The sequence below is a fragment of the Equus caballus genome, chromosome 12 (assembly GCF_041296265.1).
Source record: "Equus caballus isolate H_3958 breed thoroughbred chromosome 12, TB-T2T, whole genome shotgun sequence".
In the NCBI taxonomy this organism is placed as follows: domain Eukaryota; kingdom Metazoa; phylum Chordata; class Mammalia; order Perissodactyla; family Equidae; genus Equus; species Equus caballus.
In genome coordinates, this window is record NC_091695.1 from 47,282,390 (window position 1) to 47,299,421 (window position 17,032).

The following is a 17,032-nucleotide window of genomic DNA, read 5'->3' on the forward strand; positions in this document are numbered from 1 at the left end:
TTAAGTAATTGACAAAGAAGCTGCTAGAACTAATAAGTCCATTTAACAATTTTGCAGGATACAAGGTTAATATGCAGAAATGGGTTGAATATTGATACAGTAGCAGCAATCAATTGGAAAACGAAATGAATTTAGAAATTCAATTTGCCACAGCATGACAATTCATGAAACAGTTAGGGATAAATCTTTATTACTGTTCTGTTCAAAGTGTTTTCTAATTTCTTTTTTGATTTCTTCTGCAAGCCATGGATTATTTAGAATTGTGCTGTGTAAATTCCAAATAAAATGTGTGAAGGTCGATGGTGATAACTTCTGATGGGGAAATAAAGCGGCAGAAAGTGAAAGATACCAAGAAATCTCAGAATCTTCCCTGAAAGGCTGATCTGTGATTGAGACGAGGAGGGGGTGAGAAAGGCCGCGACGTGAAAAGCCGTAGGAACATTCCAGGCAGAAGGAACAGCAAGTGTAAAGGCCCTGAGGTAGGTAGAGGCGGGAGCTCTGGGGGCCACTGTGGCCCAAGCAGAGCGAACAGGAGAGCAGTGAGCAGTCTGGGGCTGCTTCGATGGGACCCTGCTCCTCCTGAGGTCACTGGCTTCTACTTTGGTAATCAGAATTAACTGTTAACTTCCATTGATAAAGAAAACAATGGAGATATTTCAACAAGTCTGTGGCTGAATCAATATTTTCTCTTAATAAGATGTTAAAATGGTTGGTTAGAAATAAATGGAGCCTCATCTTCCTGGAGTACGTGAGCTGTGTTCTGAGTATTTGCAATTATGGTGCATGAAATGAGCACTCTCCATTGAGATTGCTTCTAGAAAATCAGTGATGATGCCTCACAGCGCCCATAGGCTCCGAGGGTGTCATCCGAGTGAGACCCACGTGACGGCAGGAGTGTAAAGTGGAGGAGGGAGTCACTGGGACCAGCCGCAGACCCTGGTCCTCAGCCTGCAGGCAGCGTCTGAGCACAGTGCGCTTGAGGGAGCTCTCTCTGAGCCTGTGCTGTGGGGAGAAGCTCAGGCCTCCACCAGCCACCGAGACCCTCCAGTTGCCCCCGAGCATCAGGACGCCCCAGCCTCTGCGAGAAGATGCAGGTGAGAACAAATGTCTGTCGTCCGTCCTCTGACCTTGACCCGCTCTGTCCTCCTCGAGTGCTCTCGGTGTCTCTGTTCCTCGCTCTGCTGGCCTCTGTCTGGGACACGGGACGTGCTTCCCACCGGCTCGCCCCTGCTGGTGGCTACCTCCAGGGTCCGGGGGGCAGGCTGGGCTGGGTCTGCTTGTCCCCCTGGAGAACGGGAAGGAGGGTTCAAGAAACAGAGGCAGGGACGCCGAGAGCCTCAGAGGGGCCAACCCCTGAGCACTTGGCTCCAGCTCTTTTTCCTTCATTTGCTTCTTAAACCTCCTGAGAGCAAGCGGTGCTGCAATAGCCAGTAAGTACGAAAGGCTTGAAACGTGGGATTCCTGCGGGCAGCTTCCGCAAAGGAAAATTGAAAGCACAAGTCTTGGGACTAAAGAAAATGACACCGATCTCCGAAAGTGACACCCTAAAACCAGCACACGTTAGATCCTAACGGGAGAGAAGAGCGAGCTGGGACAGGGAGTGGGGCCCGCACCTGCCGGGACCGTGGTAACCTCGCTCCGTGCGCACCACACCTGCTCAAACCACGTCATCCCGAAGGGACGTCTCTGAGAGAGGGGCTCAGAGTCAGCGTGGCGCCTCTCAGCTTTCGCCTTTCCGACAAGACGCTCCCTGGTCCGAAGGCGGGAGGGTCTGCCCCGGGGGTGGGGGCCGGGGGGGGAGCGCAGCCTGCTGTGCACGTGCATCTTGAGAGCATCAGCGTGACGTTTGGAAGCAGCCATCACACCACCGCATCCACTGGTTCTGATTCGTCTCACCTGTTGACGATCACAAAGGCAGGACAGGGCTGAGATCCTGAGAAATCCCAAGATCTCATGAGGAGGGTGGCTCTGCCTCCCGTCCCTGGTGCTGAGGAGCGAGGCGGCACCAGGACCCGGTGTCTGGGTTGCAGACCCGCCGTGTTGGTGGACGCGGGCCTCTCTCTCGCTGTGGACTCTGCACGGCTTCCCTGCAGGCCTCAGCCTGAACTCACGCGCGTTGTCTCTTCAAACACGCATCCCCTTCCGGCCTCAGGAGTCCATCGTTCTCACCGAGCACGCGCAGTCATGGGCCTTCGAGCTGCAGAGCCGCATCTCTGGGTCCCAGGACGCAGCAAAGCCACGAGGCCGCACTGTGGCTGCCCCTCGTCCTGTCTGTCCCTTCACGGATGTCCCTGGCTTTAGCTCTAGGGGTACAGAGAGAGAAAAGAAGCTGGATTCCACCCCTTTCCCCTAATGTGTGCACTGCGTTTATGATGCCAGAAGTCCATGAGACGGTCAGCTGTATGTGTCAGCTTGGCCAGGCCACGGTACCCAGATATGTGGTCAAACACTGTTCTAGATGTTTCCGTGAAGGCATTTTTGTTCCATTTCTTTCTTCTTCCAGCTTTATCGAGGTATTATTGATAATTAAGAATTGCATTGTCTCTGTGAGAGGGTTTCCATTCCCTTGAATATACACCCAGAAGTGGGATTGCAGGATCCTATCGTAGTTCTATTTTTAATTTTGTGAGTAACCTCTAAACTACTTCCCATAATGACTGTACCAATTTATATTCCCACCAGCAGCGCACAAGCGTTCCCTTTTCTGTGAAGATATTTTTTAGGCAGATTAACGTTCGAGTCAGCAGCCTTTGAGCAGAGCCCATCAGCCTCTGTAATCAGATTACTGATGCGTGGACTTCATCCAGTCAGGTGAAGACCTTGATGGAAAGGACTGACCATCCCCAGCGGAGGGATTCTCCTCCAGGCGGCCCTGGGGCTCCAGGCTGCACCGTTGGCGCTTCCCTGGGTCTCCAGTTTGCCCGCCCACCCTGCAGGTGTGGCCGGGACCAGCCCCCACAACTGCATAAGTCAACCCTTGAAGTCACCTCTCTCTCTAGACACACCTCCGCTGCTGGGTGTCGTCTGTGAACAAAGACAGTTTTATCTCTTCCTTTCCAATCACGTGCCACTTATTTCTTCTTCTGATCTAATTGCACTCCATAGGACAGAAGGCGAGTGGTGACAGAGGACGTCCTTGCCCCGTTCCCACTCTCAGAGTGCAAGGTGTCAGCCTCTCACCGTCGCGTGTGATGTTGGCTGTGGGTCTTTCATGTGAACCCTTTACGGGGTCAGGAAGTTCCCTTCGATTGTTCATATTTTGAGAGACTTTATCACGAATGGGTGTTGAATTTCGTGAAATGCTTTTCTGCATCTGGTGACATAATCATGTGCTTTTTCTTATTCAGTCTGTTACTATGATGAGTTACATTGATTTGTGTCCATTTCTTTTAATTTGCTTTATTTTAATCTGGTAAAGTAAATAGTCATTTATTTTCAAGAAAGTTATATATCATATAATATATATAATAAATGATAATATAACATTGCATAAATACATATTATATATGTTCCTTCTCTTTTTCTCTGAACCCTCTAGAGCTGACTGGCTGTGTTTCATACCGTCCTTTTTCTCCCAGTTTGGACCTCGTTTGCCAGACCCCCTTCTGGTCAGCAGGACCCGTGTGGCGGAGTTCTAGCTGCTTAAACGAAGGAGGAGAGTTGTGAGCCACCTCTATGCGAGCCTGCAAGGACTTCCCATGTCAGGTGCTCACACGTGCTGTCCATCCTCCTTCCTGGTGGGTGAGCGTGTCCCAGAGACACCTGGAGACTCGTGCTGAAGATGCTGGAGCCAGCGAATGGGCAGAGCCCGTGTTCCCGCCGCTCCGCATAGAGGAGGGGACACACACTTGCCACCCGCTCATCAGGAGCAGCAGTTTGGCAAGTAGGTGAGTGAGAAACAAACTTCTATCGCACTTAAGCCCTTTTACTCCTTACAGCCCTTTTATCTTTTATAGCTGTGGGGCGGATTTCTCATAACAGAAAAATTAATCGTCAGCCTTTACTTAAAGCCCAAGTGCCAGGCGGTGAAGACACTCCTACGGCAGGCGGTGAATGTGGAGACTGATGCTGTGTGGTTGTAACGCATTTGATCAAGCGGTTGCCTCCCAGGACTTAGAAGGCAGACAAGGTTCCGAGGGAGGCTGAGCCTGTCGGGGAAGGAGGGGAGGGGGGAAGCGGGGTAGGAGGTGTGAGGATTTTCTTTTCTCCTCTGAAGACCTTACAGAGCAGAGAGGAGCTCGTTGAAATCACTCTCTCGTTTGCAAACAGAAATGAAATTGAATAGCAAGCGTCCAAAGAGCCATGGATAAGGAGCCGCCGGGGTTCTCCGGTGACGAAGTGTTCCCTGGGTGTCTGCCATCTGTGCAGTTAAAGAAAAACAGCCAGGTGACGAGATGCAGCAGGAGAAAGGAGTGGGAAGAAACGGGGAACAGGGCCCGTCCCAGCCAGCTGCTCGGGCGCGGAAAAACGGATGTCTCTCTTAGAACCTAACTGTGAGGTTAACTTCTTCATCCGGTCAACAAACATTCCCGCATCATCGATAGGCCGGTCACTGTCTTGTTGTCTTGTGAAGAAGATAGCTAAGTTTCTACCTTAAAGTTGAAAGTGGTCTCAGTGGGGAAGTTGGCAGGAAGACGAACTATGTCCCCTGGCGCTTGATGAGATGTTTTCTCCAGGGAGCGTGTTTGGAGCGCTCCGTGAGCCTGGCAGTTGGCTCGGTCTGGTTTGGTGTTGAGGGAGCCCTTCACGAGAACTCTAAGCAGCTGTTTCTTCCAGTTTCTCACATGAGTCTCTTTGTGCCAGTGGTGAACGAGATTCGTGTATTCTTCTAGTTTGGGATATTGTTAAGTCATGAGGGAAACAAATGTGGGTGTGAATTTCAATGCTTAAGTAGTCTCCCTTTGGACATAACTTTGTAAGTTAATTTGTAAACTTGAATTAATGAGTATTAAATGTATTACAAATCAAATAGATTACTTATCAGATCTTGTACCAAATAGTAGCCTAAGATTTGAGGCTTATCATCTTAAATTTACTAGAAATTCTAATTCTTTGTTACGTGCATTATCAACATTCACAAAGTGAAATCACAATTTAAATTCCAATTAAAGGGACAGAATTGACTTAAGAAAATAACTACTTGGTAAAGATTTGTTAATAAATGTCTCCTTGGTTCCATTCAGTGGTGCCACTGAAGAGATTAGAGCGGAGCAGAGAGAAAAGCCCATAAATACAACTTGCTGGGAGGGGCACCAGGCGTTGTGTAGGACACAGGGTGAAGGACTTCCCCCTGAGCTGCCACCTCCTAGAGGGGACACCAGGAGCACAAATGGGAGCTGGCACAGGATGATGCCGTCTTCCCGATGCCAGTGCAGCCGTGCCGGCCTCACACAAGCCCAGCCGCGAGCTGAGTGCCTAGAACACGGGCCTGGAACGTGGGGATGCCGCCTGTCAACAACAAAAGGCCAGATGCTCACAAGCAGCCATCCTGGAGGGACACCATTCAACGCAGAACCGTATCTGAGCACACGGCCTTCTGCGAGGGGTTTTATGTGGTAGAACACGGAATCGAATTGCACGTCAGTTATTAATGGAATTCTTCAATACAAGCACAGCCGTTCAACGGAAGGAAGAGGATGCACAAATCAATGCTAATAAATAGGGTCATAAAAAAGTGGTTCTGCCTTCAAACCAATTCTAAAGCATCCAGTAAGACAGTGACACTGCACATCTTTCCTGTGACACGCTCACAGCAGTTTTTCGTGCATTCAGAAGTCATCGTGTGTGTGTGTGTGCACGTGTGTGTGAATGAGCCATGAAGGAAACGCCACTGAGTCAAATCCCACACTACCATTGTGTATTCTGTGCACGATAATAGCTGAAAGCAAACAGACAAATTCATTTTTGCATATTACTGGTGTTCCGTTTATACAATTTTGTTAATATTCATTCTTATGTAAACATGCTTCTCTTTTCTGATGATGTCTATTGATTTGCAAACTTACAGAATGTAGTCAAGAAAAGAAGCCGATGGTGAAAAGAGAGAGGAGTTGAAGATTTGCAATGCGAGGCGGGAGCAGTCGCCCCAGCGAGGTCCCTCCAGCAGGTTAGAGGGACTGGCTCTCAGGCTCCTGCCTGGGCTCTGGGGACGTGCGAGTCTAGGATTTCTTCAGGAGCTTCCAGGGAGAGGGACTGGCCCTGGGACCAGGCAAGGTGGTCACCCGCACGTGCCAGCATCGTGGCTTCTGGGAACAGAGTTCTGGGAGGACCCTCCGCAGCTCACACGCTTTGTCCTTGCTCCCGGGCTCGGGGGAGGGTCTGAAGCTGGAGGCTGGTGGAGTGAACGGGATCATCCCCAAACTCAGGGTCCAGGCCCCTCCCCCATCTCCATCTTCACAGGGGTGACCCCTGCAGCAGGGCGAGCAGATGGCTCACGAGCCCCGAAATGACCCCACGGGCGTCTCTCCCAGACCGCAGCCCTGGCCGTCACACCCGAACAACGGGTCTGAGTTACCAACGGCGGCGAACGCAACAGCGCACAGCACAAGTGTGGATGGGGCCCACGCCTTTTCCACTTACCAGAACACTCTCTTCCTTGCGACTGTGCTCGTGAGCCTCTGTGGGTTGGTGGGGAACGGGACGGTCATCTGGCTGCTCGGGTTCCGCATCAAGAGGAACCCCTTTTCCGTCTACATCCTCAACTTGGCCGGTGCCGACTTTGCCTTCCTCTTCTGCAAAAGCATCAGGTTCCTACTTTTTGTTTTAAATCGCTCCGTAGCTGTGCTCAATCTGCTCATACGAGGGGTCACCTTCTCTTCTTACCTGGGGGGTCTGAGTCTGCTGATGGCTGTCAGCGTCGAGCGCTGTCTGTCCGTGCTCTTCCCCATCTGGTACAGATGCCGCCGCCCGGCGCAGCTCTCGGCCATCGCGTGCGCTCTGATTTGGGGGCTGTCATTGTGTCCGGGGATCTCTGTGCTCTTGTGTGTCCACTTTGTGGCCTTCTCGTGTGATGTAGTAAACTTGGTCTATTATGGGATGTTCTTGCTTACCTTTCTGGTGCTCTGTGTGTCCAGCCTGGTTCTGCTCATCAGGGTGCAGTGCTTCTCCATGCGGAGACAGCCCGCCAGGCTCTCCAGGATCGTCCTTCTCACGGTCCTGGCCTTCCTGGTGCTCGGTCTGCCTCTCGGCGCAGGCTTGCTGGCCGACAGGTTCTCCCCGTCCTTCCCCTATTTTGACATCCTCTTGCCTGTCTTCCATCTCCTCTCTGCCCTGAACAGCGGGGTCAACCCCCTCATTTACTTCTTCATGGGAAGGCAGAGGCAACAGCGGGGCTGGAAGCCTCTCAGAGAAGTGCTCCAGAGCGCGCTGACGGAGGACGTGGAGCTGAGCACAGAAGAGCCGCCGTCCCCAGACGACACCTGATGTCCCCCTGAGCCCAGGGAGAGGGCAGCTCTGCTGGAGCCTCAAGATCCGACCCTGCACGAGGGCCCACCCATCCTGCACCCACTTTAAAGGCCGGCACAGCCACCCCATCTCTTACACAAATTCGTTATGAGAAACAATCATGTAAGTGTTGATAGGCCTCCATGCTTTGCATTGAGATTTACAAGCAGGCCCCTGTTAGGTCTATTTTTTTTCCTCCTTGTATCTTCCTTCTGGAAGTCTCCTCTGCTAGTTTTGCTTATCCAGGCTTCCCACAGCCCTCTGCTCCTAGGGAGAGGCTGTGAACTGAACTCAGTGTGTTCATGTCTTGGTGACTGCAGAGCCGAAAAGCACAACCAAGGCAGAAGCAGGGGAAGAAAGGTTTATTGCTTGCACGAGCGATGGAGAACAGCGGGGACGACTCCCAGAGCAGGGTCTCCCCGAGCTCAGTGCTCATGGAGACGTTATACACAGGAGGGCGGAAGGTCAAGGTTTATTTGTAACAAGTGTGTTCTTTTAAGGCGCATGCGTAGCACGTATACATGTTACTACATACATCGCATGATCTAAAAATGGCTGTTTGGACCTCCCCAGAGGAGGGAAATTTAAGATGCTAATGAGTTAAGGAAACTTTAGGATATCTGATGCTGGAACAATTTGCAGAGGTCTTTCTGTAAACACGTGATTTCTCTGCAAAACAGACTACATAGTTTCTTTTTGTCTGAAAAAACCCAGACAGATCACTTTAGTTGTTAGCTGGATCCTCCATAACCCTTTCTTTGCCTGGTTCCCTGGTCACAGTTGGGCACAAGGCCCATGTGCAAGGGATGTCCTCACCCCAGTACTAACGCATCTGGCTGTTCCTTTGGCTGATCCCGACCCTCCCTGGGTCTCTGATCTGCCCTCCTGTGTGTTGCCCCTGGAGAGCCGCCCAGAGGGCACGTGCTTTGGAGTCCCTCCCCCAGCGCCCGCCTGGACAGGGCGGGGTCGGCGCCCTTTGCTGGAACCGTGAGCTCGCTACGGGGGCCTGGCACACAAGGTCCCGAGACCCACGTCTCCCCCATCTGTCCCTCGTCCTGATTTCCTGCATGTGTTCCAAGTGTGCAAACACTAACGGAATGCACCCTTAGCCTTTTCCTTTACACAGAGCATCGCATGCAGGCTGTGTCTTTATTGATAATTCTCTTCCAATTTCATCCTCCTCCTTCTGTACGGTTGTGTTTTTTACAAGGTGAAGTTCCTGCTCCTTCTTCAACGACTGCTTTTATTTTCTATTTCATAGTCGTATGAAGTATTTCATTTACCTGCTCCAGGAAGAAAGTAAATTTTGTCTGCATGTGGTGTGTTAGCGTGTGTGTGTGTATGTGCGTGTGTGTGCGTGTGTACATATACAGTGTAGGGAATGTATCATTGTCCAGCTTACGGTACTAAGTGTGAAGGTGATGCGTGGACTGGAGTCAGACTGCCCGCGCTCCCTTCAGACCCCAGACACCCCGTGTTAGGCGGCGACTCTGAGAAAGACACATGATCTCTCTAATCCTTACAATTCCACTTCGACAAAGAGCTCCTAACAAGAGTCACTGCCCCGCAGCGTTGCTCTGAGTATCAGGAGCGTCAACATCCTTCACACGCACAAAACACTGTAAATCGTGTGAAATGTTGCTGCTGGGGGTGATTGCTGTTCTGTCGCCTTCCTCACAGCTGGTAAGAAGTGAGTCCCTCGTGAGTGCTGCAGCGTGATCGCTGGCGTCCTGAGACTGGGCCCAACAGCAGAGAGAGTTGTATTAAATAGACAACGAATGAAGGAGTAGATTAGAATTATTACTATTTTTAGCTCCATAATCTCTGGAAAGATGGATTCCTCTGTGCATCCCTGAGGTCGGAGTTGTCGAAGTGAGTTCTGAGTTTGTGAGGGGAGAGGGAAGGCGGCACAGACTCTTCCCAGTTGCTCCCTCGTCCTGAAACTCTGGGGTCCACACAGACCTCAGCCTGGACGCCCCTCACCCGGGCACTGACTTTGGAGTGACCGTGGATTCTGCGATGACCGGCGATCGGAAATCAGCTGTCAGCACTGCAGGTGAGCGGTCCTGCCCCTGTTAGCACGTGTGGGCTCCATAACTCACGCTGAACTAAAGAATGGAGGGAGGGTGTGGGACTGATGACATTTAGTATTTCCAAAGGTGAAGAACAAAAATCATGTGTCAGAAGGAACAAGAACATGGAAAGAGAAGCTACTACAGATGTTTGGAGAGTACCAGAACAGGTCCACCGTCAACTTACACTACAAGCACGAGGAGGGAGGTCATCCTTCGGGTACCCATGCCAAGGCTCTCTTGTGCTCCCAGCACCCCTAAACCTTTGTCCTATCTCGAGTATTTCAGGGGAGTGCAGTATTCTTGGAAAGAATAGAGTGTATGTTTCCATCGTGGAAAAACTCAGGGTGTTATCAATCAGGCCGGAGCAGCAATTAAAGTATCTGCAGATGGTCTAACATGACCGGGAATGAACAAGGAGGAGGGACGTGAGGAATAACATGGAATTTACCCACCAGTTCTGCTCCCTGAGTACATGAGCTGGGACACTTATGACCGGAGAGGAGAGCGCGTTTCCAGAACACAGTGAATGTAATTGGTTTATATTTATGGGATGAAAATACGTCATAGATCATCAATAGAGGAGACATGGGGAAAAGGAAATGCATAAACTCTGCTTGCAGGCACACCAGCCAGCACGGAGGAGACTCTCACGACTGAACGAGGGCCTCAGTCTTCTGGTTTGTGTGTTTTGTCCTCACGTCTTACAACTGACGTGGTCATCATTGCTCCCAGGACATATATGATGTTGACATTGTGTGTTCTCAAATAATTATGTCCTTGTCTGCCCATCGTGAATCCTAAACCAATAAGGCCATGAAACACTTAGGATAAATTGTGGAGCCACTACACTAGATATAAGATACTCACAGAGCTACAGGATTTTCACTGTGTTTTGTTGGTGCGAAGAGAGACAAAGAAGTGAGTGTAATATACCTGTTTGAAACAGTTAGAGACTCACTCATATGAGTACACCTCATTTATCCTAAAGACAGCAGTGTGCAGAAACGTGGAAGGCCATACTTACAAAGAGTACTTGTCATATAATTGCCATTTCTAGGGGAGTTGTGAAACCTAGAATGAAATAGTTAGAAATATTTGCTGGGCTAGAAGAAGAGACAAGATTATTTGAGATAAGCTTTGCTAACTGCAGCTGTGCCTACTCAGCCTGATCAACAGTTGTTTAAAAGTAACCAGGTCTTTTTGCCCCTCCTTAGTATATGAGGGAGCTGTTTTTCCCGGGAAGTCAAGGTCCAGGTGTCAACATGCAGCCTCACAAGGCCAAACACAGGCTGAAGATGAAAACCAATCAGAAACGTCTAGACAGTCAAGGGGAAAGAGAGTTAAGATCAAATACAGGCTGAAGATGCCAGCCAGCAGGGCCACATGCTCCCCCTCCACTACCCCTGAGCCCAGAACCTGTTCCCTCTTGCCTACCTGAAACCCCAGGGAAAAACCCCACCTTTTCCCTTCGAGGAGGTGGATTTGATTTTTAACTCCCATCTCCTCGTCTGGCTGCCTTTCGATAATAAACCTCTTGCCTTGCCACAAGCCCGACATTTCAAGGAATTGGCCCTCCTGTATACTGGGTGATTGACCTGTGTTTGTGTTCAGTAAAAATTTGGTGAGCCAGCCAGGAGGTTCTCTGCCCACAGTCTGCAGCCCCAAGCCAACTGGGATTTCCTGGGAAGCAGTGCAGCAGGTCCCCAGGCAATGCACCCTGCAGACCGTCCCCGGGACTTTCCGGCCCACCTGGCACTAGACTAATTTTTCTCGTGGCATGGAAACAAGCTTCAGATTTGTTTGTTTGTTTGCTTGCTTTTGCTTCTGGTTTGGAATGGACATCCTTTTGGTGAGTTTCCTCATTAAAACTGACCGAGTCCTATTTGTCCTTTCATTTCTTGGCGTCTGCTTCAATGGGTTTTGTTCCAGCTTGCTGGAGATTGGTCAAGGGGGCCTCAATTTCTTTGCAAGTATTAGAGACCTCACTCCGAGAGGACTAACTATGGGCTCCATTTGTTTGGACGCTCGTGTGTGTGTATGGATGTGTGTAGTGTGGCACCATACTGGGAAACTCCGATTCCATTCCCAGCGGCAGCCTTCTGGGTTAGGTATTGCAGAACTGGAATGTTTTCAGCTATAAACCAATGAAAAAGAAGAAGATGAAACTTAATCAAATTTGGGGTCTCAGTTTCCTTTCATGGTCTTGCAGAGGCTAATTAAAGCATTAAGTTAACAGAAAAATAAAAAGAAGCTGAGAAAAAATAGAGGGGCTCTTCTCAACAAAGTGGAATGTTTAAAGGGGTTTTCAGGAAATAAGACAGTGGGGTAAATAAGACAATTTTTTTTTTTTTTTAAAGATTGGCACCTGAGCTAACAACTGTTGCCAATCTTCTTTTTTTTCTGCTTTATCTTCCCAAACCCCCCTGTACATAGTTGTATATCTTAGTTTCAGGTCCTTCTAGTTGTGGGATGCGGGACGCTGCCTCAATGTAGCCTGACGAGCAGTGCCATGTCTGCACCCAGGATCCGAACCCTGGGCCGCTGCAGCGGAGTGCACGAACTTAACCACTCGGCCACGGAGCCAGCCCCAGAATAAGACAAATATTGAAAGAGAAAAAACAAAGAGGAATCAGAGAGTTAAGAGTCCCAGGATTCATTGCAACAGCATGGAAAACTTTAGCTGCTTATTAAAAGAAAAATGGGATGAATAAAATGGACATTAACGAGGTTAAAACAAATGTTTTAATAAAAGACTGCCTAATGTTGAACAGGCCAAAGGGACTCCTACTGGCCTGCCAACATTAAAGGACCTCAAACAAGTCCATTTTATTCACCTCAGCCTGGAAAACATTTAAAAGCCAGCAGGCAGAAATCACAATGAGAAACCTGACCAACAGTTGTTTGGGGCAACAGTCGGGCCGCTAAGGTTGATAACATTATAAAGACTAAAATGTTGCAGCTAATATTATATGAAGAGGTCATGTCAACTTTGCCTGAATGTTTTTTGGGAATGGTTGCTGTGTCTGGCTGGGAATGCTTCCCCTACACAATGTCATAAGACTGCGACTTGTGCATGGAATCCTAACGGAGAGTATGACTAGAGGTATAAGAGTTGATAAAATTAAGGTAACATTTTTTCACCTAGATTAGTATATTTAAATGGGCTTTATGTGAAATGATTGCATCCCTTTTGCCTGATCTATTGTAGATTATGTTGTGGGGATGAACTTTGTGTCTCACTGGGGACTGTTTCCCCTGCCTGATATGTGAGAGCATATTAATCCACCCTCCAAGCAATGCTAATGAAACATGCTCAAGGAGATCTCACTTTAAAATGGCCAAAATGGGGTAATTTCAGGTTACCCAACCTGGCGTATTTGCATATGCAATGGGAAAGAGCCAGCTATAAAATGAAATAACCAATGGGAAGCCTATTTTAGACTTTAGAGGCTTCTAATGAAATCAGGAATACCTTACTGTCTCTTTAAAAGAAAAAAGTTGCATAAAAACATGCCATATTCAAGGGCCTCAGGTGCACCAGCAGGTGTGCGAGTAAATAAAACTAAATCTGCTGCTCCTCTCTCTTCTCTCGCTGAGCTCCCCTCCTTCGACTCCCTCCAAATTCCTCATCTAAAATTAAACGAGTGGAAACAGGTAATCTTTGGAAGTTGTAATGGCCATTCTGGGGAAGCTCTGTTTCAAATAAGTCCACTTTAAGAGTCACCCTGAAAGGAAAGGATTCAGAACCTCTCAGAGACAAAGGAATGCAGTCTTTGGTTTATATGCAGAAGGTCCTAAAAGACAAAATGATTTCAAAAACAGCTCTAAAAAGGATCCTAGCGGTGAAAAGGAAAGAATCTTCAGTAAAAATCTTCAGCCATCTGAGCAGGTCCATCTACCATGGAGTAATTTGGATCCAACTATTGTTTTGAATTTTGTACCTGAGACAAGGCTAAAATTTGAAGATCACTGTTTGTGTCTATCTGTATGTCAGTCTTTCTCTACGTATTTGTCTGCCACCAGAGGATAGAATTTCTAAAGGAGCTCTATTTAATTGGCTTAAGATCAGCACTTCTATATATTATTTCTAAATGTAATAGAAACTAGCCCAAATGCCTTTCAAGTGAACATGATGTAAAATGATCTTTAGTAATAAAAGCTTGTTGAAGTTTGTTGGTTTGATTTAAATAGACATGCCCTCATACTTATCAGCATTGGATATGATACAAGCACGTTATGTCTGTTACAAAATTTGTCAGCAATAATAACAACTTAGAATAATAGCTGATTTTGTTTGGTGTCTCATGAAGTCTTTGTAGGCAATCTAAATATAATTACTGGACACAAGTAAGCTGAATAGATATAAAACGGGTGAAAAGTTTTGGGGGAATTTTTGAACAATAATTATGTGTTATGATGTACGTACTTAAAAGAACTTAAGATGATGGCTAAGTGCTTTAGTGTCACAGAATGTACTTACGAGGAATCTGAACATAATTGTCGGAAACGAATGATTTATATAAATAAAAATGGGTGAGAGTTTTTGGGTGCGATAATTATGTTTTATGGTATGTGTCCTAAAAAATAGCTTCTAAAATCTTTGTGGTGACTTAAAACCTTCGAGTTTTGCTAAGTTCAATTAAATGATGACATTTCATTGATTATCTGTATCATTTTCTACATAAGACAAAATATGAGAATTAATCACTAAACAAACATTTATCTATCTTTGGCTTCTTGTTTCAGAGAAACTGAAAAATGCTTGTGTTTGTTGATAAACATGTTTTGTGCATGCCAAGGAATTTTCTGTGAGACAGTGTATATTTCTAGACAGTCTGTATACAAGGAAGGTAAAATGTATGTTTTCAGTAAAGAAGGTATAAGGAATGGAAATATTTTTGTTTGCTTTGTTAAGAAAGATAAATTTATTGTAAAGTACTAAGAAAGTAAAGAAAAAAAGAATGAAAAAAGAAAGTAAAAGGCAGGGGGCAGATTCTGAATGTACAAAAGCAAGTGACAGAAGGTTCTGGAAATAAAACCTTGAGGAAAGAGTTTTGTGCATGGCCAAGTTGGCTGAGATTAAAATGAATTCAATTAAATGAAAGTGTTTCAATATCAAATGCAAGCTGGTACACACTTACGATTTGGCTTTCCCTTTCTTAAAGGGATAATTGTCTAAACTTTTGGTCTGCTCTTGATAAAGAGATTATAAAAGTGTTTTCTTTATTTTTAAGTGAGTCTACCTAAAAGACAGAAAATGTATGCTTTGTCAAAATAATTTCCTATGTTCAAAAAGACTGAGGTCTCTCTATTAAGATTTCTTAAAACTGTTTGACTCTCTCCGTCTTTGACGTCTTCTGTTGTCACCTTGATTGAATAGATAACTAAGCATTGTTTCCTATTTCACCAAGTGTTTTGAAACCTTTTGATATTTCTGTCAAATTGCCCTCCCAAAGTCAAGTTTTTCTTTTCTCTTAAAAAGTCACTTTGAAAATTTCCAGTCAGCCCTGGGACTTCTCAAACAATTCGATCTCTCTTTTCATAAAGAGGGAAATATCTAACTAATGAGAATTATTTGGTATGTTACATTACATGCTGGGGCTGGCTCCATGGCTGAGTGGTCAAGTTCACATGTTCTGCTTCAGCGGCTGGGGTTCGCTGGTTTGGATCCTGGGTGAGGACATATGCACCGCTCACCAAGACATGCTGTGGTGGCATCTCACATGTAAGAACTAGAGTGACTTACAACCAGGATATATGACTGTGTACTGGGGCTTTGGGGAGAAAAAAAAAGAAAAAATATTGGCAACAAATGTTAGCCAGAGCCAATCTAAAAAAAAAAGTTACATAGGAAGCATCATCAAATAAGTGATGACAGGCCTTCTTACATTATATTTGGTCGGTAATTGTTATTAATATAAACGTCTTAAAAGTTATGTAGCATTCCTAAAATTCTGATCTGTCTTGGCTGTCAGTCACAATTCTAGTTATTATCTCAAAGTGTTATATCTTACATAAACAGCCATGTTTCTCTCTCAATTGCCATTTTTGAGTGTTTTTTTGGAGATAGTAGGTGCTTTACTCTGCTATTTTTGCAAATATGTTTCATCTTTACAGAGAGTGATGGAAAGAACTCTGACATTTGCTCTAGAATGCAGGTTTCTGATGAACTTTCAGATTATGCAACTGAGCTGGTAAGAAATTACAGAACTCTATCAGAGAACCTGATGGCCTCATACAACTGCTAACAGAAGATCAAGATAAAAAATTGATTACACGAGACAGAATGAACTGGTGAAGATGATTATAATTTTTCTGAATTTTTGTTTGAAATATTGCTTATTTTTTACATGCTTTGTCTTTCCAGATTTAAGGAAATCTTTGTTTCTTTTCTCTTAAGCTAACTATGATTTTCAACAATTTGTAAACAGAAGTGAAAGGTTTATCTTTTTTCCCTATCTGATCCCTCTAGAATTTGAAACCTCTTGATGAGTGAGTATTCTTATTTTCATGGCAATTTAGTTATTTGCATAAGTTCAATAAGAATAGGTTCTCCCTATAGCAGGACACAATCGGAAACACTGGTTGTGTTACCAACACTTTGACTGGAATGTCGTCTTTGAGGAAAACATGCATAAACTCAGATATAACCAAACACCTTTGAGGAACAAGGATTGACTTTAGAGAACAAACGAAGCCACTTGGAAATATTGGCCTGGGATCTTGCTTACAGGGTTCCCAGGATCCTTACCAGGTGAGTAAAGAAAGTCTCTCACTCTGGCAGCTGCAAAGAATCTCAGGACATTTGAGGACCTGCAGAAGAGAGAAATTCATTCAAATCTGTAGGTATTGCCGGTGGAGTCTGATGACAAGTCCTTAGCTTGGCTGGCCTGGCCTCAAGAGGCCTTAAAGTTTAATCTGAGATTCCTTATGAAAAGTTCCAGCAAAGCAGATTTAAAAGAGCCTATATGATCAATTGTTATTCTTGCTGTACTTATAGAAATAATTGGGTCAAGTTTATTGAAACTAGACTTATTTTGCAAACCAATGAGTCTCTAACTTGGCTATCTTTGGTGAAAATGAGGGTGATTTGATAGAAAAAATTATGTTTCAATACAAAGTATAATACACATTTGTGGATGTTGGATTCTCGTTCTGTTAACTGACTTCAAGGTTTTTGTTTTCTGTTTGTAAGCTGGACTGGATCCTGAATGCTTTTAGATTCCTCAAATATCTGGGACAGATCTCCAAATTGACACTTTAAAATTTTTTTCCATCTTTTTCATTTGGAATCATTGTGAACGGAAAACACCCTTTTCCCTGAAGCCCTGCAGACTGAAATGGGACAACTTGACATCAACCTAAGAGAGAACACCATGATAGCCCATGTTGACACAGTCTTCATGCCTGTTGCTGTATACGCCACTCAAAATGTTTACCCGAACACCCAAGGACATCATCAGAGACATTTCAAAGTACAAAATATGCTTAGACTCTGGCATCTAGAAATCTTC

At 46.1% G+C, this 17,032-nt stretch overlaps 1 protein-coding gene across 8 annotated transcripts; it reads left to right on the forward strand.

The window, feature by feature from the left end:
* Nucleotides 1-879: 879 nt before the first annotated feature.
* LOC138915120 (mas-related G-protein coupled receptor member X4-like) lies at nt 880-16,216 on the forward strand. 8 transcript variants are annotated; one of them, XR_011423756.1, is made up of 5 exons: nt 882-1,094; nt 3,539-3,887; nt 6,008-7,566; nt 9,404-9,499; nt 9,603-16,216. XR_011423756.1 is itself a non-coding variant. In XM_070229012.1 (4 exons), the coding sequence occupies exons 3-4, from the start codon at nt 6,427-6,429 to the stop codon at nt 7,420-7,422; spliced, it is 465 nt and encodes a 154-aa protein (XP_070085113.1). In that variant the 5' UTR covers nt 882-1,094; nt 3,539-3,887; nt 6,008-6,426; the 3' UTR covers nt 7,423-16,216. The 8 variants fall into 8 exon arrangements, 3 of the variants coding, with proteins under 3 accessions (XP_070085112.1, XP_070085113.1, XP_070085111.1); XR_011423754.1 differs by having other exon boundaries at nt 6,008-9,499; XR_011423753.1 differs by having other exon boundaries at nt 9,124-16,216.
* The last annotated feature ends 816 nt before the right edge of the window (nt 16,217-17,032 follow it).